The following is a 26,229-nucleotide window of genomic DNA, read 5'->3' as shown; positions in this document are numbered from 1 at the left end:
AGTTCCACTGCGGAGCGCAGTACCTTCTTTCGATGTCGTCACTTGAACTGCTGAGATGGCCATTGACCCTTTTTCTCCGTCACCTCGAGTCACCCACACCGCCAGCTGGCAGTTGGTGCCACGCTTGAGTGTCACATTCACTGTCGTCCACCCGGCAACTTCTCCAAGTTCGCGGTCAAGCTGAACATCGGCTTTGTCACTATCCCCGAAACAGGACACGGACAGGTTTGCTGTCGTTATATCTGTGAAGGAACAACAAAAATATTAATTTGCGCGCAGGATGGGTGCCCCCGCTATAACGGCAGGCAGTTCAGTTCGTAGTACAACCACACGTTGCTTTGCTGAAATAAAACTTCAAATTTTGCTCTGTATTTTCAGCAGACATGTTTCCTAAAACTTTTCTCGTGATCACTACAAGCACGAAAGCACGCATGCTTCTTTTGTTGTTGAGGACAATTAGGTTCGAAGTTACAAAGTTATCGCATGTGAGTGGCGTTCAATGAGATATTCTTTTTAAGCTGCAGTAATCTAACTCTCTTCGAGAAAACAAACAAAGTGTACTTTATTGAACGGCCTAAGCGGGACCGAAGCGTGAGCAGAATTTTAATTTGGTAGACGCTTTATACGCAGCACCATAACGTTAAAGTACATGGTGCGCCGGTAGCTAGGGTTTAACATAAGAAAGCTGCGTGTCGGCTATGAAGGGTGCCGTAGTGCATGGTTCCGGTTTTACTGCGACCATACAGGGGATTGCACAGCTCACAGGAGCCTTCCCATTTCACTGCCTTTAAAATGCCGCTGACATGGTCAGCTTTCATTTCGTGGCCTAGGGCTCAGCGAGCGAAGGCCAAAACCACAGGCCTACTGCTGAGATTAAGAGTATCTGCAAAGTTTACGGTACGGTTTTTGGTAAGAGGCGGCGATAGGACGCCTGTGGGAAGTTAGAGTATTTTCCGTATATAATGGCCAGATACCACCAAATACCCCAAACGTTTATTTCTGATGTGTTACTAATACTGGCTTTCAATTCTGGACATGAAAAAAATCACCTCCAACGCTATAAGAAATACCTTCGGCCAGTTATTTTCCGCGAGAAAAATGACAGAAATAAACACAACATACCTTTTGTGCGAGTAGGGTGTAATCCCTTGTAATAATGTTTTTCAAGGTTTCACGCGAAGAGAAGTGCCTGAAGGTGTTTTTGTGGTTAAAGGAGCGACTTAATTAAAAAATGTGATAAAAATTGCAAAATATTTTAGCTAATACCAGACCAAGGTAAGGAATCTGATGGTCAGTTATATCAAATCAGACTGTCTTGCGCGCTTTGTGTATCTCAAAACGCAAGAGCGCGCCTTATAATTATAAGTTCTTTCTCGTTCAATACACCATTTTGTTGCACGGAAGCCGTATGGCAGCTACGCATGCCAAGGCTGACGTTATTGAAACTTTATAAACATTTCGTTTCCACAAGGCGAGTGCATCTCTCTGCAGTTCACCTGCTAACCAAAAGAATACAGATTATTTTGCCCCCCTCCCCCTCCCGGCGGTCCCGTTTTCATTGCTGCACGATGCTCAATAAGTAGTGTATTCAGCTTTTAGGACAGAGTAGCAAAACTAAAGTGGCCAGCATTAATACGAAGCCATCCTCTACGGCGTGGCACCTAACTGATAGTTTTGCATTTGGTTCTAAAGGTGGCTAGTCTACTAATTCTTTTTTTAAATTCTTTTTTTAGACACGGGTTTGCTAACAGAGCGTGGAAGGTCACCAAACAGGTACGTTTCACATAAATTTATCGTAACACTGCTCTTAACACTCCTCCCAAATTGGCTGAAAGTTTGTTCAAAGTTTCGAATCGTTGCTGTATGCGGCATACCTACGTTGATAGCCACTGCGAAGAAAAATATAGCCGCCTTTCAGGAAGATTCTTGTCGAGTTAGATAGGGACATTATTAAATAACTCAGGTTCAAAGCGATGGTTTGCAATCTCCACTATATAAATCGGTTTGACGCACCAGCTTCCAGACAGTATCATAAGCTATGACAGCATTCCACTGCTGCATGTGCGCGGTGTAGGGGAAGGAAGAGCGCCGATTAAGCCATTGTATGGTTAGACTATTAGATTACGAACTCATTTCGCTTACCCTGTCCTTTTCGGAAGTACTGGAGCGACAGTGAGGTGTAGTCGTCAGTGACGTGGAACAGAGGACTCAGCAGCCCCACCGACTTGACACGCTGGGAGGCCTCGCTGACATCGTTGTCCTCTTTGCCAGTGGTTAAATCGAGGTAGGCGAACGAAGAAGAGCGACCTGCAGTTAGCAGTGCCATATTTTCAGAGTGGCACAATGCAACCACTACATGGTGAAAAAAAATCATAAGAAGCACTGGGAACAAGATTAGGCAGCGAAGCGAGCAAAGCAGTCACTGCTACGTTTATTTTAACTTTCCACTACGTATTTCCGAAGAGAGAAAAGGTAATCAGTCTGCGTTCAGTCGCAACGGCAATCTTAGTTAAGTGTGTGCTCACCTGCTGAACGTCCTTCGGAAAGTGCTCAATGATTTCTTGAACCTTCTGGATACTTTCACTATACTAAGGTTAAAAAGTGGAGAAGACACTTCAGATCAGCCCGAAGGGTATGACTCGATAGCATTGATGGCTTAATAACAACATATGCGAAATTGGGTCATTATCTACTTTACATTCATAGATACCTGAGAGCACTCATACCACTCCTGGCTCAGTGGTTTAGTTATGCGCCACTGCCCTGCGACGGCAGATAATGCCACAGGTGCGTCTTATGCGGCCAAGGTTGCTTTCCCCGATCAACTTCTCGCGCCCAATAATGAATTTAACTGCCGCCTAGCACGGTGAGTAGTTTGCTCACAATACGAAGGGCAAGCTCTCATTACGTAACAAGGTCCCGTGACCTGGCGTACCTGAAGCTATGTTGCTTCTCTGGGAATTTTTCGCGGATTCTCATGAGGCTCCCGGCCAACGACGCCGACGCAAGCTTTTCTGCTATACAGAACCCTTAACCCTACGGCGTTCAATGGAAATGTCTTGTCCCCCATCACTTGAATGACGGGCACAGCAGCGGCTAGGCGGGGTCTAGGGTGTTGGAGATTTCGAATAACATTAAAAGCTATTGCCTAAGAATGAAAATTGCAGGCCTAATACAAAGACGGGATGTAAAGGAGGGACGTGAGAGCGACTTGGATTCACGGTACCGTAGAGGCGCCATGTGCAGGGGGGATATTGCCCGTGCTGGGCGGTACCGCAGGAGGCACAAGAGCTTCGGCGCAGCTAGGTGGGATAGGATGTGGCGCCGCGGCACGCGAAAGAAGGCACAGCATTCCGATTATCACTAAAGTCCACTGACGATGATCAATGTGTGCTCGTAATACGCGTAACAACGTAAACGTTCCCATGTCTTTCTGTCCATTCGCTTCATTAACTTCGCATTTAGAAGGTACGTGAAGAATCATAGCTTGAACACGTGGCCAATCTGGATGTACCCAACGGCTTTCAAGTCGGCCGGGTCCGACGAGCCAGCGGAAGTCTTCTTGGAATTTGTTCACGTAGCCGCACAGGCCGTCGGAGAAATCACATTCCGCAGGATGTACGCACGGCTCTGGCCGCAACACTACGTCGTCCAGGCTCACTGACTGACTCGGGTCGTTCAAGAATTTCGAACGAAAGAGCACCTGGTACAAGGAACAAGGACTGAGAACGGGGGCCACCAAAGGAGAGTACAAAAAGCAGCGTTTGAACAAGGAACCTGAGGCAAAGACAACCCTCTCTCTTCTTCGCTAGCTGCGGTATACTTTCCAAAAGACGTACCCCTAAAGCGGTGCGTTACTGGAGCACTGCAGGCTTTAGTGTCATCCTATGAGTACAATGTCGTCATCTTATCTTTTTTGTTATGTACGACGCGCTCATGAACATTGCCACGAGCTTGAGAAGCGATGAGCTAATCCACTGTTCCTTTGATTCCTTTCCCTGCCTGTCCCTGCTGTAGCGCTCGTAGTCTAAGGTTATACATAATTAAACCGTGGCTCCCCTTCAATTAACTCCTCTCTCTGTTGGTCCGTGCAATTGCAGCATACATATTTTCCTTGGAATGGGCTTCGAAATGTGCACACTGTCGCCAAACTTTTTTTTTTACTTCAGGCCTTTTTTTTCTAGCTGTAATTGCACTAGCACCATACCCTTAATTTTTCTTAGGTGGAGCCTGGAGAGCATGACGTTTTCCTTGCAGTTGCAAAGCAGGATATTTTTCCGCCTATATACTGCGGTGAAGCGAAAATCCATAATAGATGCAGCTTGAACTCACAGCGCCTCAATGCCGCAGTAAATCCAACTCCCGTTCAGCTGTACACGTGGTGCTGTAATTCATGTATACAGCGAAACGTTGTTTATTTTTCTTCCATAATGATATCGTCCCAAAGCTAGCATATTTTAGATTTCTTGTGGGCTAAGCAGGTTTCGTGGTAGGAAGCTCGCTTTATACAAAATATTAATGAGCGAGTATAATAGATGCCAGAGATCACGCATATAGCACGATTTTTGAACAAAAAAACAATTGATATCACATAATGGATGGCACTGCGGAAAATAAATTGTAGCGCATATATGAGTGCTCCCATTGTGAAGCATCCTCACGGCTGCCACTTAAGTCTGTTCAGAAAACACGAGGTGTTAAAGTTCATTTCTTCTAATTGGCTAAGGCCCTCCAATGAGCATTAAATATATGTTTAAATAAAATAAAAAAGAGTAAAACAATTCACCTTGAAGTTTTTTTCTTGCAGTATCTGCGTTCGCGCCAACATCCATTCAGGTTCCTGGTAGGAAGGCTTTTTCCAGATAAGTTCACTCTTCCCATTCACCACAACTTCCACCTTTGGAAAAAAAAAAAAACACTCCTCAGAAGAGCCGTTCATGATTTCAAAAAAAGATTGCGATTGTCTGGCGGTTGAATGGTGTCGTCGTAATGCGTGGAGCATGTGTACGAGCTGCATAAACTTTCACTTCATCACTTGATTGTATCGACAGCCTGGAACTTCCGCAACCACCTACTGTTGGATGAACGAGGGAGGCAGCCACAAGATGCTATTTTTTTTCCCGTTGTTCATCTAACGCTCGTGGAGCGTTGCGAACAGCTAGAAAATTGCTCAATTTATCACCACGACATAGTCTTCATTATTGCTACCCCATGTTCGGAATATTCCCTGAAGAAGGAACCTGCGCATGCTTAGTAGCCACGTTTTCTCCGCTGAGCACTAAAAAATTATAAGCTCAACATTCACGGACGTGTGATGGCTCCTTAACTTACCTTAAGAAGTTTTTCCTTGTAATGGAAAGAAATCAATAAGCAATCACAATCACAATCACAAAATGTTATTTTCTAAATAGGTTTTACTAATTTACTAATTAACTTCTTAGTTAGCAAAATTTGGCGATTTTTGTCAAAGGCAAATTTGCAGCCGTGGAGACGACGATGCCGTATTGGTTTTTAAACGAAAGAAAAAGTTGTGTTATAACTTGCAGCGCGAGAAAGTCGCTACATAAGCTTGGATGGTCAGCTCAGGCAGCGGCCGTCGTTATCTTTTTCTTCGTCGCAGGGCGCAAAGAAGAGGCTAGTCATCCCTACCTACGCAGCCTGCGTCAATTTTATGAACGCTGGTAGGCACGGTCCTGGTACTATTAATTCCGGAAGCAGCCTTTTAATCTTTTCCCCTGTTTTATCACACTAGCTTCGTTGAATGAGTAACGCGGTGCATCTTACGATAGTGTAGCAAATTGAAAACCTCGAACACTCTTTGAACGGTATTCTTTCTTTCTTTATTGTTTCCTTAGACACAGTCTAAGAGGGGGTCGAAGCTAAAGGCGTCCACGCACCTGACAAAGGCCTCGGCCCCCTTACACAATGTGAACAAAAATGATAATAATGTTCGGACAGGCAGTCGATGTTGCAATTGTAAGGGACTAGTCTTTGCGAGAATAGCATGTCATCACAAACACTTTTGTTAGCAATACAATAATAAGTATAAAACAAGGCAATAATTCAATGGTAAACAGCAACATGTCTGCAACAGGAACATAAAGCACAACAAATTGGTTTCAAACGAACAGCCACCACACAATCACGCGCAACCATGATATTGATTGGGCAGCCGAGACACTATGGCAGTCTTTTAGACAGTACAGAAAATTGCGGGTAATGACAGGGACATGGCAAGAGAGAATACGAGAACGCACGTACAGACTTTTGCAATAATTTACGTTAATGAAAATTTAATATCACTGTTCACAAGAAGAATGTAGAAATCAGCCTTGCACAATGGAAGGAGAGGTTAACCAATACAGGAGATCTGCATCAGGGACAGCTGATAGGCGAAGCCTGGAGAGCCGCCTTCGACGCTGGTTTTCCAGATTTGGGAGAACCGCCCCACTAAATTTCAAGGACTAAATAAATGTTTCTCTCTCTTTGTGACAGTGCTATGCTTTCTTTAGTGGTGCCGGAACCATGACATGCAACCTTCAAGATATTTTTTTAGGTGCCATCGGCTTGAGAGCTAAATTAAACGAGGACTCCGTAACTGAAAACTTTTTGGCATTGTAGCGCGACGTTGCTTCCTACAGGCTGCCGTCAAATTTGTTGTAAGAAGTGGTAGACTACGACTAAGAAAACTAGACTTCATATGTTTAGCAGTCTTGAGTCATGCAACAAATATCAATGAATACATATTGTATATCTCAATGTTTCACTTGGCTGCAGTTTTATTCGGGCACTCTATGAAAGCAGTAGCATTTCGCGTGACAAGACTCAATTGCCACATAATGTGCTCAAATCTTTTTTCGTCCATTGCGGTGCACAGACGAAGGCGCTCTTTCGTGGCGTTCATAGCAGATAAAAGCATCTGTCTGGGAAAGTTTTCGAGAGATATTCCTACACGTTGCTTCATATCCTCGAAGTTGAATGGCTCCTTCTTGAGAACCGCAATTTTGACATTTCGCCAGAGGAAGAAGTCCAAGGGTGACAAATCGGGCGACCAAGGAGGCCAGACTATCCACAACGCCCAATTCATTCCTTGGGAAAGAATTCACCGATGAATTGCCAAGGCAGTGAAGAAAACTGCGGCAGAGCTCCGTCATACTGGAGCCACATTTTTTTTTTTTTCATCACAGACAGCGGCAACGTTTAGGAAAACTCGGAGACAACGCCCTTTAAAACTTCGTCTGTGTATTTCTTTCTATTAAGGTTGCCATCGATGAAGTAAAGACCAACAATACAGCCGTTATAAATTCCAGACCAAACGTTGGCTGACCACCCTACCTGGTGCTTATACTAATAAAGCCAGTGGGGGTTCTGATCGCAACAATAATGTGCGTTGTGCAAACTGACATTCGAATCCCTGCAAAATGGGACACCGTCTGTCCAAAGCACTTTCTTGAGAAATTCAGGATCTTCGTCGCATTGAACGAGACACCTGTTGTAAAAACCGTGCTGGTTTTGAAAGTCGTTTGGTCTGAGTTCTTGGTGCAGGCACGCATAATATGGGTGGCAGCTATGTCTCGATAGTGACATCCAAACTGATGCCGGGCTGGCTCCATATGCACTAGCAATTTCCCTGACGCTTGGTTTCAGCCTGACAGTTACTATGCCAGCACATCGTTGTCAAAATCATCGTTGCCGTAGCTAGTCGCTTCCTTTTCTGAGCATGAACTGTTACTGTAATGTTAAATCGATTAAATATCCATATGAATGCGGGTCGAGTCGCCACACGATGGCCAGGATGTCGGGCAGCATGCAGTCTCGATGCCAGCTCCGCGTCCATTTGAGGGCTCATATATGCGAGCACAATGTCCACTTTCTCCGCAACAGAGTACTGAGTTTCGCTGGCGCGGCCCTTTCCGCGGTGTTCACGCTGCGGCGTTGAAATATCACATGGACGAGCTGACACTCCTAGTGTTGCAATAGCTATGTCCGACGCGCACCTCCAAAACAAGCATCTTAAAGACAAATGTCAACGTGTTTGTAAAATCGGCAATGCAAGTCGCAAGAACGGCTGTCTAACAGAATGCAGCCACTGTCAAGAAAGCCTTGAGTGTTCCGCAGTCGAACTTTTGTCTGACCCGGTTCCTAACAAGCATCGATTATAAACGAACAGCAGATGAACCTAACGAATAAACGAACGGACAGTGAGGATTCATATCCGGCCCATATGGTAGCCACGTCAAATGTGATGGAGATAAAAAAAAAAGAAGAAAAAAATAGCCGGCAGCGCGTATAAAAGATGTCAAGATGGGCGTCCGCATGTTTGACGATGACTAGCCTCTTCCTTGCGTAAGCGATGAAGAAAAAGACAACGCCGGCTGCTAAGCCAACGTTTTTAAATAAGGACCGTTGGAAAACTTGCCCCTGGAAATCGGCCCCGCTTACGTTGCCGCTTTCATCTCAAAGAGACGCGAGCGCCATCTCTAGGGTTTTGACAGTACCATGTTAGTTCTCTTGGTTTTATCTTCGCCGCCAGTAAAATTGGCTGCGCTTGGTCACGTGGAGAGTTTGCTCCTTAACTGGTCTACGCTGGCTCGCGCCTCGAATCCTGTGCGCCGGGTGCGGCTGCTTCAAGCCGTGCTCGTCCACGTAGTGCAAAGTTCGCGTGCGTTCTACGCCTGCGGTACGAGAGGCCAGGATGCTCGGAGTTGAGCTTTTTGCTGTAGATCTCGGCTGAAACTTAAAGCCCTTCGTTCCGCAGTTCCACGCGGGAAAATCAGAGAAACACGACGTACCGCTTACCACCTCGCAGTTTGGAATTCTCCCGTGTTTAATATGAGGTCGAGCAAAGTAGACTGTAAACTTCAATCCATTGATTAGATTACTAAAGGTTGAGTGTCTGTATATAAAACATGGCAAAAGCTTAAAGAGACACTTAATGCCTTATTTTTCCTTTTTCTTGCGGCATACGCTCTTTTCATCTTTTCTTCAGCCACGTTCCCTGTTTCAATGAGTCGTGATGAAAATATGATCATCCTGGTGGTTGAGACATTTTCTATAAGTAAAGTGATCTATACTGGGAGCATCGTAGCTTTACTTCTTGAATGTGTATCTAATACGCATGTGATTAGCTGTTTGCCAACGTATCTTCAACGTGCCCGGCTAAGGTTATGCTTTTAAATGCTACTAAGCCGCCTTGTTTCATTCATACAAAAGAGACGAAGGCGCAATTTGCGTTTGTATTCATTATCAATACGTTTCTGTTCGCACACGAGTCACCGTCTGCTGACGCTCCTCAACCTGGAAGTAGCAGACGACGCGCCCATCCCAAAGCGACCGCAGCGCCACCGCATAGGCAGCACTCGTTTTGGGTCCCCTCTGCGCCCGGCTGCCCTTATCTAAAAACGTTGAACAATGCTTTTAGATAACGTTGGATAAAACAAAGAAAAATAACGTCGCACTGTCAAAACCCTACAGATGGCGCTCGCGTCTCTTTCGGATGAAAGCGGCAACGGAAGTGGGGCCGATTCCCGGGGGCAAGTTATAGGCAAGTTTTCCAACTGTCCTTATCTGAAAACGTTGGTCTAAGCTGAGCTTTAAGGCGCTACCCAAGCTGAGCTTTACAGCCTTCTGCCACAAATTCCATGAGCTTTGCCGAACGAAGAGCGACGACCATGCTGTTTTGGGTGACTGGCAGCACCTAGTCGCTGTGCGTGTGCGGGCGGAGAGCAATGGGGAGCCTGCGCTGCCAAGGTGCACTGCAATTGTTCCATTCGGTGACTCAAAATTCTTTTTGTCAGCCGCTTGGACCACTGCAAACGCGAGAACACATTCTGCGCGATTAGATACCCGCGTTTGGCTGACGGCATTCATTGCCTAGCTTCTCTCGGCGTAGCCCAGATAGCTGACGCACGGCGCGTACGCCTTCGACAGAGCGCGGAGGCTAACGCCAATAATTGGGTAGAACTTGGAGCCAAGTTAGCCAAATATTACCAAAAACTGCTTGCTCTTCTCGCTAGGCAGTGTGTTATGGCGCTGCAATCGGCACCGCAAACTTCAGCACAAGTTCCCCATCGAAAGCTACGCTAGTTTCCTTCTATGAAGCTCCCAATATTTGGAATTATCAGACGATGGGGCTAGCGGTCGCGGAACTGCGGAATCGAAGGCAGGGTCAGTTAAATACCATTGACGAGCTTGTGCAGCAGCGCCGTAATGCTCGTAGCCTTAAGGCCACCTTTTTGCATTTAACGCGAGCACTCCGGATCTTTGCTTCATCACACACCATACTGCCACCGCCACCCTCAGTTCTTCCTGCATGGGACTTTGTTTAGCTGAGCGACAACAAAACTACCGATCTACGTCGCCCAACCTCACCATATGCGGCATCGTCCCTTCGCGAGCGAATCGCGGAACAAGATAGTCACCTACCCCGCGGCTCAATTATTATATATGTGGATGCCAGTATCCAGGGCTGTGCAACGACGACTGCACTTTGCTGTCCCTGCCAGCCCGCACTTAACAAGACGGCCAGGTTTCGATTCGCGGAACCCCTTACTTTCTTCTGTGCTGAGCTGCTTGCTATACAAGAAGCGCTTCGCTCTGTAGTCGCAGTTACCTTGCTCCCTACAGCCCACATTATCATCCGTAGTTACGCCCTTCAAGCAACTCGTCTACTCCGACGCGTCAGCCGCAGCCCAGAAATGTGCCAGAATATACATCGCCTGGCGGCTCGCATCCCGCAAGCCATTCGAATATAGTGGGTTGGGTCCGACGTGACATACTCAATTCACAAAGATCTGCAGATTCTGCAACCCGCTTGCCAACCCTACACCCGTCAATGACTCAATTCCTCAGTACGATGCCCAGCCTGCAATGTCCAATCGAACTGAGTGTCCAGTCGAATTGAGTATCCAGTTATGATGTCCAGTCGCATTGAGTGGGTCCCACGTGACCTACTCAATTCACAAAGATCTGCAGATTCTGCAACCCGCTCGCCAACCCTACCCTCGTCATTGCCTCAATTCCTCAGTATGTTGTCCAGTCTGCCGCCTAGGATGTCCAGTCTGCAACTCACAAGACACTGAGGCTGACATTCACCACTGGTTGTGGGTTTCCCCGGCACTGAAGCCAACTAAAATTCGCTACCTGGCAGCAGCGGGTCTCCAGCCAGACAACCCATCCTCATATATTGATTGGACGCAGGGGCCACATCACCGCTCCCTCTTCACCTTAATTAGATCGGCACATCTTTCCTGCTTTATTTAACACCCACCTGCTCTTTTCCTTTCTTTCCTTTCTCTTTTCTTCCCAACTCCCTTCTTGCCCAGAGGCAATAAACAACGCTATAAAAAAGGCAGGGTCATTGCTCCAAAGCTTTTCTTAATGACGCGCTTTCGACGTCATGACCCTGTCGACAAATGCGGATTTGCTTGACAAGCCAACGCAAACCATGACGCAGAGTTCTCCGCTGAAAGGGACATTTAAGGTTATCGCGTTAATATAACTAAACTGCAGTGGGCGCTTTTTGGTCGATAAACATGCTCACCTGGAGTTCGGAGTCAGTCTTTCCTTCTGATCTGTACCAGAATTCTAGGCACCTGGGCTCTGTCTGTCCCTGCCACTCTGGGCTCGAGAACTCAGCGCCAGCAGGCGAAGAAGCCGGTTGCGTCGCAGTCATGGAGTAAACTGGAAGCGCAACAAGCAGGCATATTTCAAGGAGGCTTCGAGCCTTACTCACATCACACTCTGAATGCAATACTTTTAGCTGCCATACACGGAAGTTACCGTCAATCATTCCGTATGTTCTTGTAACTACTTTTTAAGTCACAAATAAACTTTCAACTTCAACTTTAGCTTTAAAATGACTGCCATTTGGACGGCCAGGTCAATAAATCGCAGAAAATCTGAGCAAACGGTTCTGGTATGCGTGGGTGCCACCACGTGCCACGTGCCGCTGAGCACCCAAAATCACCGCGGGAATTGCAGACATTGCTGCATCCCATTGACTTTTTTAGGCAGTCGGAATTAGTCAGTGTCTGTGCAGGAAGCAATTTAGACACCAGGACTTTCAGCGAGGAGGAAACGCAAGTGATTACAGTTTCCGCGGTAGCGTAGAATCTCTCTAGACTGTCCAGTGTGCTGAAAACCACTAGTTTAAAATATCCGCAAATAGTAACGCGGTGCTCGCCACCAGGAGCCAACAGATTGCTCTAATTGCTGGTGCTCTAAAAAAGCTGAGAATTCCCGACACCGCGACCCGAATTTCCGAACGGAACGTAGCCATATGTTTGGCAAAAATATGTCTTAGACGGAGCTGAAATGAAGACCAAGGTTGCTGGGTGGAAGCAGCAACCGTTGTTTTGTTCCTCGGACCGCTCGTCTATCACTCCATGATTTTGTTTTCTTGTAAACAGTATTGCTTGCAAGAGACTGAATCCAGCATGTTTAGCTATGTGCCGAATGCTGGTGCTCACATGCGTTGCTGCCATGCGTCCGTCGGCCGATACTATATTGACGCACTAATAAAACATACGAGCTGTATTGCTGCGCCCTGAGGTTGAAGCGCGGATAATTCGACGGCAAGGATGCCATATTAAGTCAAAGCGTAGAAACGTTAAACTCTATTCAAAACTGCAGCTTTATGAAAGAGTGTGCAAAGTTGAGAACGCGAGCAAGGTGCTGAGTGCTTGGGTAAGGACAAAAAGAAACGGTTGGCACCTAAGGTCCTCACGTGCTGGGAATGCGAAATCATCCTGTGACCTAAAGACCTTCACACTTCGCCCCTAGGGTAAAGGCCTTTACTGTAAAGGCATTTGACCTAAAGGTCTTTGTGATAAGGGTCTTTGACAAAAAGGTTTTTATCATAGAGGAATTTGATTTAAAGGCCTTGATCTTTAGCATTATAATTTATAATTGTCATTACTGACCCTGATTATTACTATATAGTTACTTCGTTTATCATTATAAAACTACCAGCAGCATCATCATTACCAAACATCACTACCACTAACTACTACTGTCTCGCCTAATGTGTCTGGTGCATTGCCTATGATCACCGATTACTATCCTATGGTCTACAGCTGGCATCATGAGGGACAATGGTGATGCCATATGGGCTTTCGGACCACTGCTGTTGGGTAACAACCGCGGGTTTCTTTGCCGGAGAGCAAGATATTGCTTTCGCATTAAAAAATAAACGCATAAGGACGTTGCTCAAAACACGCATCTCAACTGGCCGGGACCTGTTTGACGAAAGCGGCGAGCGTCATCAGAGGCAATAACTATATAAAGTACTAAGCCAACCAAGGAAAGACTTTATTAGGACTTCCACTATCGGCGGCGAAATGGGAAGTATTTTTTTTCTGCTATTATGTGCATATGTTCTCCCCACCAATACGAAACTAGCGGGAAGTACGCAAGTAGAGTGCGAGTTTCTTCGGAAGAAAGGCGCATCTTGTATAGCGCACACTGCTGTTGCCACGTGGCAGAAGAAAAAAATACCTACCTAAGTGCTCGGAATATTATGGCCTGTGTGCTAAGAGTTCTTGGTCGAAGCTAATGTTTTCCTTGAATACCTGTAGGCGCACTGCAAGAAGCAGCCATTCGTCGGAATATACGAGGCACGAACACATGTTATTGGACTAGCGGGTGCATTGTATTAGGAGAATAAACCAGTCAAAAACACGCACAGAAAAAAAACTGAGAAGAAGATAGGAAATACGTTGGAGTGCCAGCTGTTTATTCGAAAGTTCGGGGCTCAAATTTATACAAGGCACTAAGTCACATAAGCCCCTCACAATCGCTATCACATAAACCTTTCTTCGAAATAGGCAACTTTAACTGTTAGATCGACTGCAAGCTAGAAGGGGTTGCGGTCATTGTAAATTTTGTTTCGGCGATAGAACGTTGATATGATAGCGTTGGTGAGAAGGTAATGCGACTGAGTGCCCTGTATATAGTTGAGCCCTGAACTACCTTATAAAAAGAAGTCCAGTCTCTTTCCTCTCTTCTTCTTAGTATTCCTCTGTGCATATTTTTGCCTCGTTTATTTTTCTAATACGAGGCCCGAGCCAACCCCATCACCTGCTTTCTGCAAGAGCATTTATTGGCGTACTAAAGTTAGTACGCTGACTGGGAGATGAAGTCATAAGCAGGTCCGGTCTGACAGTTATGTTGGACGAGCTCTATCTTGCAGACTAAAATTCAAGATCAAACTGGCGCCGCAGCTGCAGGGGCTTAGTTTCTATTTTAAGGGGTGCTTTGTATCTGATGCAGAAATAAACGTAGCTGGCTGTCTTCTTTTGCAAGTGGCAATCGAAGCTAATATGCTTGCAGAATGGAAAGAAAGAACATTTAGCATGAAAGAAATATAACCACGACACCTTCATTCCCGATAAGATGACGACGGACTCAAGAATAAATATGGCAGCTTGAAGTCGCTCGGGTATACAGGTAAGTTGTTAGTTCACAGTGCATCTGAAAATGCGCCTGAAGGAAATGGCATTTTTTTTTAATAAGATTTACAGGCTCATCGTATGCAACACGCGCCTATGCGCGCACTCTTGAGGTGCGCAAGGACTCATGTTCTTTCCAGGATCAAGGATGCTGAAAGCCTTCGACGTACCAGAGTTGACAGGTCCAGATGATCCTAACCCAAGGATAGAGGAACTTTGTTCTTCTTGTCGCCGCCATCCATTGGCTGCGCTCCATGCGCACGTGTCGAACTCAAAGTCGCAGTACCCTGCGGAAGTAAGAATATTATATGCCTGAGGCAAGCTAAAGTGGTAAATTTTTACAATTCATGTGGCGGCGCCAATTTTTGTCCAGCCAATCTTAGAAATTGCGGAACTTGCTATTGGTGAGGTAAAAAAGACTAGCTACAAGATCATTGTATTGAAACATCAGCCTATTAGTAGTATGTTGTAAGATGCCAATTTCATAGCACTATTTCAGTTCTCAACATAGAAGCCCCTCTAAGAATCTCCAAAACAAAGCGAAAAAAATTCTTGCAGCCACCAATATGGTGTTGCTATTATAAGAAACTGCTTGTGAAACGAAAGTATGCTGGCGCTTCGGATTGAAGGAACAATATGAAAGCAACCACGTGCCTCTCTAATAACACTATTTTTACCGGGTCGCTCTCGTTGATGTCTGGAGTTGTTAATACTCAATACGCGCAATACTCTTGGTGAGGCCGGATTTCCCATTTGCGTTTATGACTTGTTAAAAAAATTACTGCACAGTATTAGATATGTTCCTAATGAATGCGGTTGCATGGGTAGTTTGAACATATTCTCATTTCCTGCATTAAGACAACGCTACAGAAAAATAGTATGAAAAAACTGCATGGCAGCAATTGTTCAGCTTAGCTCTCAGGTTCCTCAGAAATTTGCTGCGGGACAGGAGAAAGCGAATCCTGAAAGGCAGAAAGGAAACGCTAATTTTAATTCTCGTCTGAATCTTATCTCTGAATGAAGAAATTTCTTTTCTGGTAGCGAGGAATAAACTCCGAATCAAAGACTGTTCATTACCAGCAACAAGTTCTAGAGCAGAGCAAGGGGCAGCGCCTTTTATACCTATGTTAGGCATTAAAGTATTCGTTTCAGCATGCAAGTTTTTTCTCGGCTGTAAGCAAACTTTATGCTGGTTCGAAAAACACCTAAAAAAGTAACTCATTGTGGCGTCTTTGCATTCTACGTCCGCGTATTTTTGCGCTAGTTTTCACGAAGATTAATTAGCATTTGGTGCAATTGTCAGTATTACAATATTTGTGGTGAGGTGAGAAGTTCTCTTGAACTCTGTAAGCAGCCTCACAGTAAGCTACCCTCAAAGGTATGTATAATTACACTGTTCTGTCGCAGGTATATGATTCTACGAACTACCACAATAAAGGAATTAGAATCTAACTTTAGGAGCCAAAGCTTTCAGACACATCTAGGCGGGAAATCTTCCTTAATCAATCATCGCAATATACGTCGACCGAACATCGTAAACGAATGATGAGGAACAGAATGGCTGATCTTCCGCACTCCTGTATTAGTACTAGCATATCCAAAAATTTTTCATTGGAGTTAGTAAAAATTCTGGCTCGTCAGTACACACTGTTAATACGGTTGGAATATTTTACGCCGCTTAGGATTAAGGTACTGATACTCGATTATAAGTCATATATTAAGCTGTAGCCCTCTGAATGGCGGTCGAGATGAATCTCCCCAGGCGTACCTCTATTTTCGGACACTCTGCGTCCATTTTATCCAGTACGGTAGCATCGAGAAGAAATGTAGTACGAAAAGGGTAAAAGCCGTCATAAAGCCAGCCTTATGCCCTCACGACATTCTAAATAGTAACACTCCTAACGCTCTTTGTAGAAACATCGGCGTTCTGCATGGACCTTCATCCGACAGAAGCATGAAGAGCAGCTGCCTTCAAGTTTAGGATTTAGTTTGATAGCTTGACTCTCCGTAACATAGAAAAACACTTGGATTCTCTGCCGCTCTCACCTTCGCCGTCTGTTAATATGTCGCATGGCCCAGGAGTGAGCACCAGAGAGCTGAGAGCCACGACAGCACCCTTTCGCATGAATGGAGCATTAGTCACAACGAAGGTGAGCTGCAGGAACAATGAAAACCGTGGAAAAACTGTCGTCACAGTTTGTTTTTCTTTACTATAGACAGTCAACACAGCTGCTTTAGTGTGAACAAAATGGTACGAAACAGAAAAAAAAAAAATCGGCAGGGACTCTTAAGACCGTTTACTTGTGGGAATCCGAAAGAATTGTTGTCCCTGGGTGCATTGTTCATGCGTAACGTTTGTACGTGCAATAAAGTTTTCTAAGAGTTTGTGAAAGTCCCAGTGTCGTAAAGCGTTCCGAGTGGTGTCCAGGCGCGCATGACATCACCCGGAATGCAGTGCTGCGAACGGTTGCTTCACAATTTTGATACAAAAGACGGCGGAGGCATACAGTTGAAGGTGCATATGTAGTCGGTCAGAATCCATGTCAGAAGGTAGACGCCAACCTGTCTATCGCATAGAGGATATATGCAACAAGAAATCGTGTGACGACAAAGAAATGCCTGCCAATTTCGGTACGATGGTCAGGAAAATTGGCGCCACATGGAGGTCGGCCAGTGGCGACTATACATTGATTAACGTACTGACACTCGATTATAGCTCATATAATCAACTCGAGACCTTTAAATGGCTGTTGAGTTGAATCTACACAGGCATATCTATATTATCGTACACTCTGCCATTCATTGATACTCGTTCAGGTAGCATCATGAAGAAATGTAGAGCGAAAATGATACAAGCCGACACAAAGCCAGCCTTCTGCCTTGATGACGTCTCCTTTTTTTTACATCGCTGCGATATTCTGTACCACCTGCAAGTACACACACACACAAACACACACACACACACACACACACACGCACACGCACACACGCACGCACGCACGCACACACAAACACACACACGCACGCACGCACGCACGCGCACACGCGCGCGCGCGCGCGCACACACACACACACACACACACACACACACACACACACACACACACACACACACACACACACACACACACACACACACACACACACACACACACACACACACACACACACACACACACACACACACACACACACACACACACACACACACACACACACACACACACACACACACACACACACACACACACACACACACACACACACACACACACACACACACACACACACACACACACACACACACACACACACACACACACACACACACACACACACACACACACACACACACACACACACACACACACACACACACACACACACACACACACACACACACACACACACACACACACACACACACACACACACACACACACACACACACACACACACACACACACACACACACACACACACACACACACACACACACACACACACACACACACACACACACACACACACACACACACACACACACACACACACACACACACACACACACACACACACACACACACACACACACACACACACACACACACACACACACACACACACACACACACACACACACACACACACACACACACACACACACACACACACACACACACACACACACACACACACACACACACACACACACACACACACACACACACACACACACACACACACACACACACACACACACACACACACACACACACACACACACACACACACACGCGCGCGCGCGCGCGCGCGCGCGCCGCCAGCTGTTCTTGCATTGAGACTAGTAATTCTTTCGCATTAAAATCCAATGATATTTGGAGCTGGTTGGTGCAGCAATATCGGCATGCTACAAAAATGAAGGATCGAGCATTTTTCACTCTATGGGGGCTTTGCCTCGCAAATATTGGAAGATCTTTTCAAGATGTTTGGGAGGATTCTGCAATGTGTGAAAACCTTGCGTTTTGCTGTCAGAAAGAAAATCAGAGATGAAACTCAGTTTGTCTATAACCAACGAATATCCTGGCCAGACTTGCGCGTTTCTCCCACCACGCGATACAGGAGCTAGGCATAAAATTTACTCCGGAGTGGATTTATTTTATCGCCTAAGATGGCACCAATTACTGAAGGCTAATACACGAATATTTTGGAGGTGTGAGTCAGCCAGTTAAAAATTTCAAAATTTGTTTACTGTATGCGTAGGCCCTTTGCTTCTCAGGCCCTTTAACAAGAATTTAACTAAAAAAGCATAACGATATCGCATGCTTGCGCAATACTCAATTATGGAAACGCATCTCCGTATGAGGTCACCAGCACCCAGTGGTTGCCACAGTCGTAAACTCTGCACATGATCTGGTATACATCTCCCTCGGCGCACCCAAATTTAAGCGACGCAAATGTCTCCTTTATAAACTGGAACATAACTGATGCTGTCGGCAGAAATTCTGCGGGTATGATAAGTCTTCAAGCAGATTTGTTTTTTCAGTTACTGCTACTGCGCTCCTGTACATGCACTCTTTATTTGATCCCGTGTGTCCGGCGCAGCAATCTAGATTTCACCGCTTCTATATACTTCTTGTCTCCAAATAGCCAGCGAGGTATTCTGTAATGACAAGCAGCCTCTACTGGTGACTGCCCAGAGAAGCTATGGGCTTTAGGTGAGCGCAGGAAGGAAAATGGGCGCCTTTCACTGCTTATATATTGGGAATTACTGCTAAATGTTGTCATTCCTACAGCAAAACTTACGTTGAATGCCAGCAAGTTCCTGTTTTCCACTTTTCATTCTTCTACAACTTCTTCATTTTCTTCTCATTCTGCGTATTTCAAATTTTCTACTTCCGCTAACTCACCCCAGCGTGATCTCCCGTAGCGGAAAAAACAACTGGACCGCAGGTTCACTGCTTTACAGAAAACGATATCACAATCATATCTACATTCCTTTCCTGGCTTCACTTTCGCGACTCGTTAGGTATCCAGCCATGCGTACTTTATATGTAACGAATGTTGCATTCAATTTATTGGTATTGTAAAGGCCAAGCAGCTTTATTTGAATGGTTGTCTCTAGTAAAGGTCAAAAACACACAAAATTATCAGTACGCACAAGCGGGTACTTAAGGATAAGAAATGTCAGATCATGCAGGTCCCGTGGCACCATCGACTTGTATTCAGAGCCATCCTCCTCATCATTTTTATTCACCAATAATAGGTAGAAAATGCGAGATGTGGAGCGAACGTCATTAAAAACCGCTTTCACTTTTGACCTATAGAAGCTGCCATGCATGTAAAGGATAATGATAATAGTGAGTTTTTATGGCGTAAGAGCATCCGCAGCAAAAGAGCGCCATGGCACAAGGTATTTTCGATTGCTCAAGGTGGGGTCAAAGACCTATTTCCCAAGCATTTCACCCTGATTAATGCGAGCACAAGGACAGAGGAAGCTCGCACACATTGTATCACCGACGGTTAACCGGCGGGACTGTGGATCGATCCCCACACCTCCCGCATCCGAGGCTGATGCTCAACCGCTAGGCTACCGCTGCGGTCAGCATACAAAGCTTAAAAATGTATTCCTAGGTTCTTCTAATAGGAGAAGACCAGGGGAGAAACGGTTATTCAAAATCCTCCAAAATTTTCTCAGCTTTCAAATCTAATTTTCAAACTATTTTTCTAGATAACAATTTCGAGTTTTCACATTTAGACGTACGTACATGATTCACGTATACAAAAGACAGCTCAATTACGATCCATAGAGTTTTGAATCTGACACTTGGACACAAATAAAATCTGATGGCCGTAATGACGTATTCAACTTTTTTGAGTTCGTCAATCGTTATCAAGATCCATATTCCTTATTTTTAGGTTTTAAAATCCACTGCCGTCTTCCACTCTCCTCTCAGATTAGAGAAAGGCTCAGGATAGCGTTATATATCCGCACTTATAAGTAAATACTTGTATATGTAAGGGCCTATTTCAGCAACGTTTCAATCTCCAACTTTTTTAGCAATTACACTATGAAGAAACACCTAATAAAAAGCTTGCATCCGATAGCCTATTATCAAATGTTCAACAAGGTTTAAAAAATGTACGGTTCATTACTACAACACAAATGCCATAGTCCACGCATGACATCGCACAAAACACATATTTTGTTTATCTGAATGATGCTATCTTCATATATTTAATAAAGTAATTCATGCTCTACTTCACTCTAAACTGCTAATACGTTAATTCTACAATACATTTTAGAGATCACTGCTCTAGTCAAATGCATTTCCAAGTTCCTTACTCTACAGTCTAAGTTCATGTCAAATAACGACGCCAAACCCCACCATATTGTTGAAACCTTAAGTTTCTCTCATATTTGAATTATTTCTGACTCATGTTTTTGACAAATATCAGTGATGGATCTTGCAACTTAATATCTGATTTTCTCATGTACGTCACTGAGTGCGTCCTGTAATATCCATTGATATCTATCAGTATGAAAATTGATTCATTGAGTATTTTCATGTTTCTGTGTTTGGTGCGTTAAGCGGGGGATGAGCATAAGCTTTTTTTAAAATTCCCGCCTCGCATTCATTGAACATTCTGTCTCCTTCGGTCTGAATTCAGTTCAAATTTCATACCAATACGAAACACAATTTACGAAACAAAACAATCTTGGAATCGCCTTTACGGCTACTATGTCATGAATTGAAAATATTTATTCAGCATGCAGTAAGGTATTAAGAAATAGAACTATTTGTGTAGCACGTTATCTCAAGCCCTAAAACAAACTTCTTTTCCGGCACTGTGTAGTCTGTTGCATTCTTCATTAAGCGCCTGGATGGAGTGTGGAGCCTGTACTCGGTAACAGAAGTTTGAAAACTTGAGGCAGTGCATAATCAGGCAGTTCGCTTGATTTTTCGGTGTCATGATGGCAACTTTTCTCCCTCTCCTCCACTTTTACTGGCGAATTTAGGTCCTCTTTGAAGGCGCCGCTAAACTTATTTTGCGAGCTTTGTATATATCATTATCGCCTTTGAAGAAACAATTTCAACGTTACTTAAACTAAGCTTATCAAGAAGTGACCATCTTCGAAGCATTTCTTTCTTCTAAACATGCACCAGCCTATTTCCATACAACTTTTTCACTCAAAATAAACGTACTCAAACCTCGCTTTCTGGCATTAGCTGTGCACTTTCATTAAAAAGGCTTTTATGCAGTCTGGAAACTACTTAACACATTATGATTGCAGTGTGCGCTCGCGCGTCTTTGTGTGAGTTTTTTTCGCCGTTACTGCGTTAGAGCGAGGCTCCTTGTATTGTTATACGCCACTACCATAAGGCGTACAAGCAGCCATATGCACATAAAAAGAAATAAAATGAGTATAATAAATAAATAAACAGATATATGAACAACTTGTCGATGTCGTGGCGTATATGCGGAGAAGGAAGAGTAGGTTTTCATATTTTTCGATACTAGGCGCCTTGAGGCTCACAGACCTGTCGATGATACTTTTTAAAGAGAGAAAAAGCAAACAAAAATACCTTGTTGTGCGCGCCGTCAAAGAGCACCGTCCTCCGCACGTTGTGCCATCGATCGGCCGTGGTGCGGTCTCTCTGTATAAACAGCAGCGAGGAGCTCCACATGTGAGTGTTCACTGAGTCCGGCTTCGCAATGCTTAGAGAGAGACTGGAGCCGCGGCCGCCGAACATGTGGTACCAGACAGAGAAGCACGAGCGTTCGGTCTGCGTTCCGACCACGGGAGACTGCAGTTGCACGGTGCCTTCGGCGGGTACCAACCTGGCCCCAGTTATGGACACCATGCCACCTGAGCCAAGGTTACGTGAAAGTTCATTGGAGAGGTGCCACTAGTTTAACGCTCGATCGTCGGCAGTCTCGTTCCTAAGACATGCCGACACATGCTACTCATGTTTGCAGATTTTGAAGTGAGTTTAAGGAAACTTCTCCGTAGCGGATTACACAGCATGACACTTGAGCAGTAAATTTACATCAAAAGGGCCTTCGCAAAACGACTGGCCACAGTCTCGCACTTAAATAAGGGCACATCACAAGTTCTTCCTTCGGGTACGCTAGGCCTTTTATTGTTTCAATAGCACCCCTGTGTACGCCTGTCTTCTTTTTCGACATTTTCATAACAAGCTCTATTGGAGAGATTGATCGTCGCTGTCACGCTATCAGAGGCAAAAAGAGCGTCTTGCGGAAATAAAGTACGCCAATGCTTAGCAAGCATCGCGCGCGAAATGTCCAGCTGCAAACGCACGTATTCTGTGTTAAGACATATATTAGTGTGGGGTGAGAAAAAGAAAGAAAAATATGTTGCAAACGCATCTATTATGTGCTAAGACAGTGAGAACTGCCATTATCAAGCACTTTTGTCTGCTAAAATCTGTCCCACTCCGTCACATCAGAGCTTAAATAGCCACACGTTTTTGCGATGAGCTACGACACTCGAGGCCCGTTTCTCACTCTACTTCTAAGGTCAAAGGGGTGCGAAAATGTTAAATTGAGACTGTAGGAGACCAGAAAGCACTGTCTTTAAGTCCAGAATTGTGTATGATATGTTGAAGAATTACTGTGAGTCTTTTGCAAAAAACCTCACTTTTTGCATTCTTGGGCGCTGACGAAGGTCCGAGTTCGGTGCTGTAAAACGGTCCAAATGCCCACACATTTGACGGCAGGCCCAGAGACATCCAGTGGCAGAAGTCCAGTCTATAAAAATTGCAGCTTAGGAGATTCGCTGTGCAAGAGAGGAGAATAAATTCCATGAAACGGTGGACCTTAAAGAACACTGCGTGAAATTGCATCCGAGGTGACAAAGAGAAAGACAAAAAGACAGCAGAGAGATAAAAAACGCTCATTTACAGGATGGTTGGGTAGGCACTTATTCCAGGAGCCCGTTGGCTTTTGCCACTGCTCTTGCCAAGTTCATCAGCAAAAGCTGGTCTTCCACCGTGAGCAAGGCAGAGGCGCCTCCTGGTCCTCAGTTGTTGGGTTATTGATTCTTGATACAGCTAGGTTTTTCTGGCATGCACATGATATATGGTATAAGCCAGCCACTTCACCGCGGAAGGCGCTATGCGGATCGTACGAATTTATAAACATATAGCTGATTTTGACGGCATTTATATAAATATTTGTTTTCAAATTCCTTCCAATGACTCCTTGCTCCCTCTTTCGATTGTTGTGCGGTTCGGCGCATACTTTCCCCCTTAATCTCAAATGTTGGAGTAAATCCTTGTAGCTCAATAGCGGTTCAGAATAATTATGTTCCTTTGAATGTTGGGGGAACCGAGGAAATTGTGGGCGGAGAGCGGCGTGAGCACCGTCGTTTCCAACATCCGCAGAGTGTCATGGCTGTGGATTTAAAGTCTGTATCTTTTTTAGCTCTGAGAATCATGTTTGTGTGTTTAAGAATACTTCCTGTGGTATAGTTGCGACATGCAGTCTGGGAGTCTGTAATTACACACGAGACCTTCGTGGCAGCCATAGTAAAAGCAAATGCCGTTTTCTCAGCCTGGGCGATTCATTGTCATCGAGTTAATGCCCCTTAAATAATTTCTCTCGCGAATACGTGCATGCTACCGTTCACATCCTGTTTACAGATCCTGCCGAGTCCCCGTAATTTGCCTCTTCTAGCCCACACCACGTTGTTCTGATAGCTCTCACACTAGCCTTTCTTTTTTCTTATGAAATTCGGGATGCACATTTCCCTGAACAGGCTGCACCTCGATTTTGCTTCTAAGCTGGTCTCCCATGACCTCTCTGTCCTCTGTAGACCAAATGTATCGGAGCTCTAGTCTATCGAGTACCCCCTTTCATGGCCCGCATCCTCATAGCCGTATCCTTTACGATATCGAATGGCCGTCAATAACTTCATCTATAGAACAGTGGATACCCATTCGTAGTAATCTTTCTGTTCCTGCATTGACCGGAATACTAAGTGCTCTTTTATATGCTCTGCGTAAAATGCCATCCACCTTCTAACTTTTCGTCCATTTAACATATGGTGTTGTGTAAGCGATCCTGCTCATAATAAAGCCTTTATAAACTTTATGGTTTGTTTTTCTTTAGATCTGTGCTTGTGGCATGATATCTTACTAATCATCCTCGCCAATCGCTCAGTTTCTGCCTGAAATCGCCTGATCCCTGTCGTGCTCTTGCCCTTGGCATCTATTAGCAGACCTAAAAGTTTCGCAAGTGTCACCTCTTCAATTTGCGCTCCCCCCACAAATACTATATCCGGGTGAGAGTCTCAATTCTACCTAAATATTAGTAAGTCCGATTCTTTTTGGCGCACATTGGAGTGGAGTCCACAACTATTAGCGTGTTGTTGCAGGGCACCCGCCGCATATTGTATGCTCCCTAATTCACCCTTGTTCGGTGGCTAGTTGGTGCATGTTTCCAGATAAGGGTTGTAGCGCCGAAAAAGACAACACGTCCCGTCTCGCTTCCTGTGCGTTTTCAGCCGCCGCGGTGGCAGAGTGGTTATTGCGCTCGGCTGCTGGCCCGAAAGACGCGGGTTCGATCCCGGCCGCGGGGTGGTCGAATTTCGATGGAGTCGAAATTCTAGAGGCCCGTGTGCTGTACGTTAAAGAACCCCAGGTGATCGAAATTTCTGGACCCCTTCACTATGGCGTCTCTCATAGCCTGAGTCCTTTGGGGACGTTAAACCGCCGTAAACCAAACTGTATGTGTTCTCTTTTTTGGCGCTACAACCCTTTTCCAAAATAAAGTTGTAAGGGTTCTGGTCTGAAAATAAATTTTTGCTCCGTGGCGAACTGAAGGAAGGTGGCTGTCATGCCGTTTTGAGTTTTTGAATATCTAGACATCTTCAGACTCACACCCACCTGCGGATAAAGATTCAGCGGCTAGTGGGAAAGTTTCACAGTGATCGTGATGGCCGATGGCAATGTCGTCGAGCGCTATATAGGCTGGTGTCGATGCGGGGCCGACGGTTCCTCGGAAGACAACCTGGGAAACAGGGTTTGCACCCGCGTTAGCTGCAATCCTTTGTGTAGAGGAGCGCTGAAGTCCCAACCAATTGTATACTCCAGAACGGGAAATTACAAGTTTATACTTTTCAATTATCCTGTTGCATTGAATCTACGTGGGCACACCGTACAACGGTTGTTAACGTGAATAATCCAAGTGTAGGATCGCAGGCTCTCATATCATTGGATTCTTGCCTTGCAACTCCCTCTATAAATTACTCTTCACTTTTTCCCAGTAATATCGAGATGTATACAGGGCCACGGTTATCGATTACATCTGCAGCAACGCATTTCGTGAAAAAGAGAACGTTGTCGATTTACGATCAACGCGTAAATATAAACCACGACTCTATCATGATGACGCAAAATTCCACGACATCGCCCTTGCATTGCTTGTTAATGCGGTGGTTTAGCGACGACCATGAACGAATGGACCCTCATGAGAACACGCTTGAACTGCGAGGAATTGCCCTCAAGTTTCAAGAAACGGCTTACAATATGGAAGTGTGCGAAACTTTGAAAGCCCCGCGCATTTTACAAGTGCTAACATCATAAAAAAAAAGTGTTGCGCGGCAGTTTATTTTCTTGCTGTACAAATGTAAAAAAAAATTGCTGTGCCTTGACTGTGGCTAACACGGGATATATCCGAGCGAAAACTTTGGGCCCTTGGAATTCCGCACTCTCTCCAAGGAAGCATGTTACCGGGCGATATCCGCGGGGTG

General features: G+C 45.1%; 1 protein-coding gene across 1 annotated transcript in view; it reads right to left on the bottom strand.

The window, feature by feature from the left end:
• LOC144129734 (MAM and LDL-receptor class A domain-containing protein 1-like) overlaps window positions 1-26,229 on the bottom strand; it is a 208,783-nt gene that overhangs the window by 119,949 nt on the left and 62,605 nt on the right. The window contains exons 12-21 of the mRNA XM_077663820.1: window positions 25,364-25,487; window positions 23,116-23,253; window positions 22,040-22,323; window positions 16,497-16,605; window positions 14,621-14,737; window positions 11,543-11,682; window positions 4,787-4,897; window positions 3,489-3,703; window positions 2,143-2,309; window positions 24-242 (exon numbers count right to left, since the gene is read on the bottom strand). Of these exons, the coding sequence (XP_077519946.1) occupies window positions 24-242; window positions 2,143-2,309; window positions 3,489-3,703; window positions 4,787-4,897; window positions 11,543-11,682; window positions 14,621-14,737; window positions 16,497-16,605; window positions 22,040-22,323; window positions 23,116-23,253; window positions 25,364-25,487 (1,624 nt within the window). The remainder of the gene's footprint in view (window positions 1-23; window positions 243-2,142; window positions 2,310-3,488; window positions 3,704-4,786; window positions 4,898-11,542; window positions 11,683-14,620; window positions 14,738-16,496; window positions 16,606-22,039; window positions 22,324-23,115; window positions 23,254-25,363; window positions 25,488-26,229) is intronic.

This window comes from Amblyomma americanum, chromosome 4 (assembly GCF_052857255.1).
Source record: "Amblyomma americanum isolate KBUSLIRL-KWMA chromosome 4, ASM5285725v1, whole genome shotgun sequence".
Taxonomy (NCBI): domain Eukaryota; kingdom Metazoa; phylum Arthropoda; class Arachnida; order Ixodida; family Ixodidae; genus Amblyomma; species Amblyomma americanum.
Note: the sequence above shows the minus strand (reverse complement) of the source record. Positions and strands in the feature narration are given on the sequence as shown.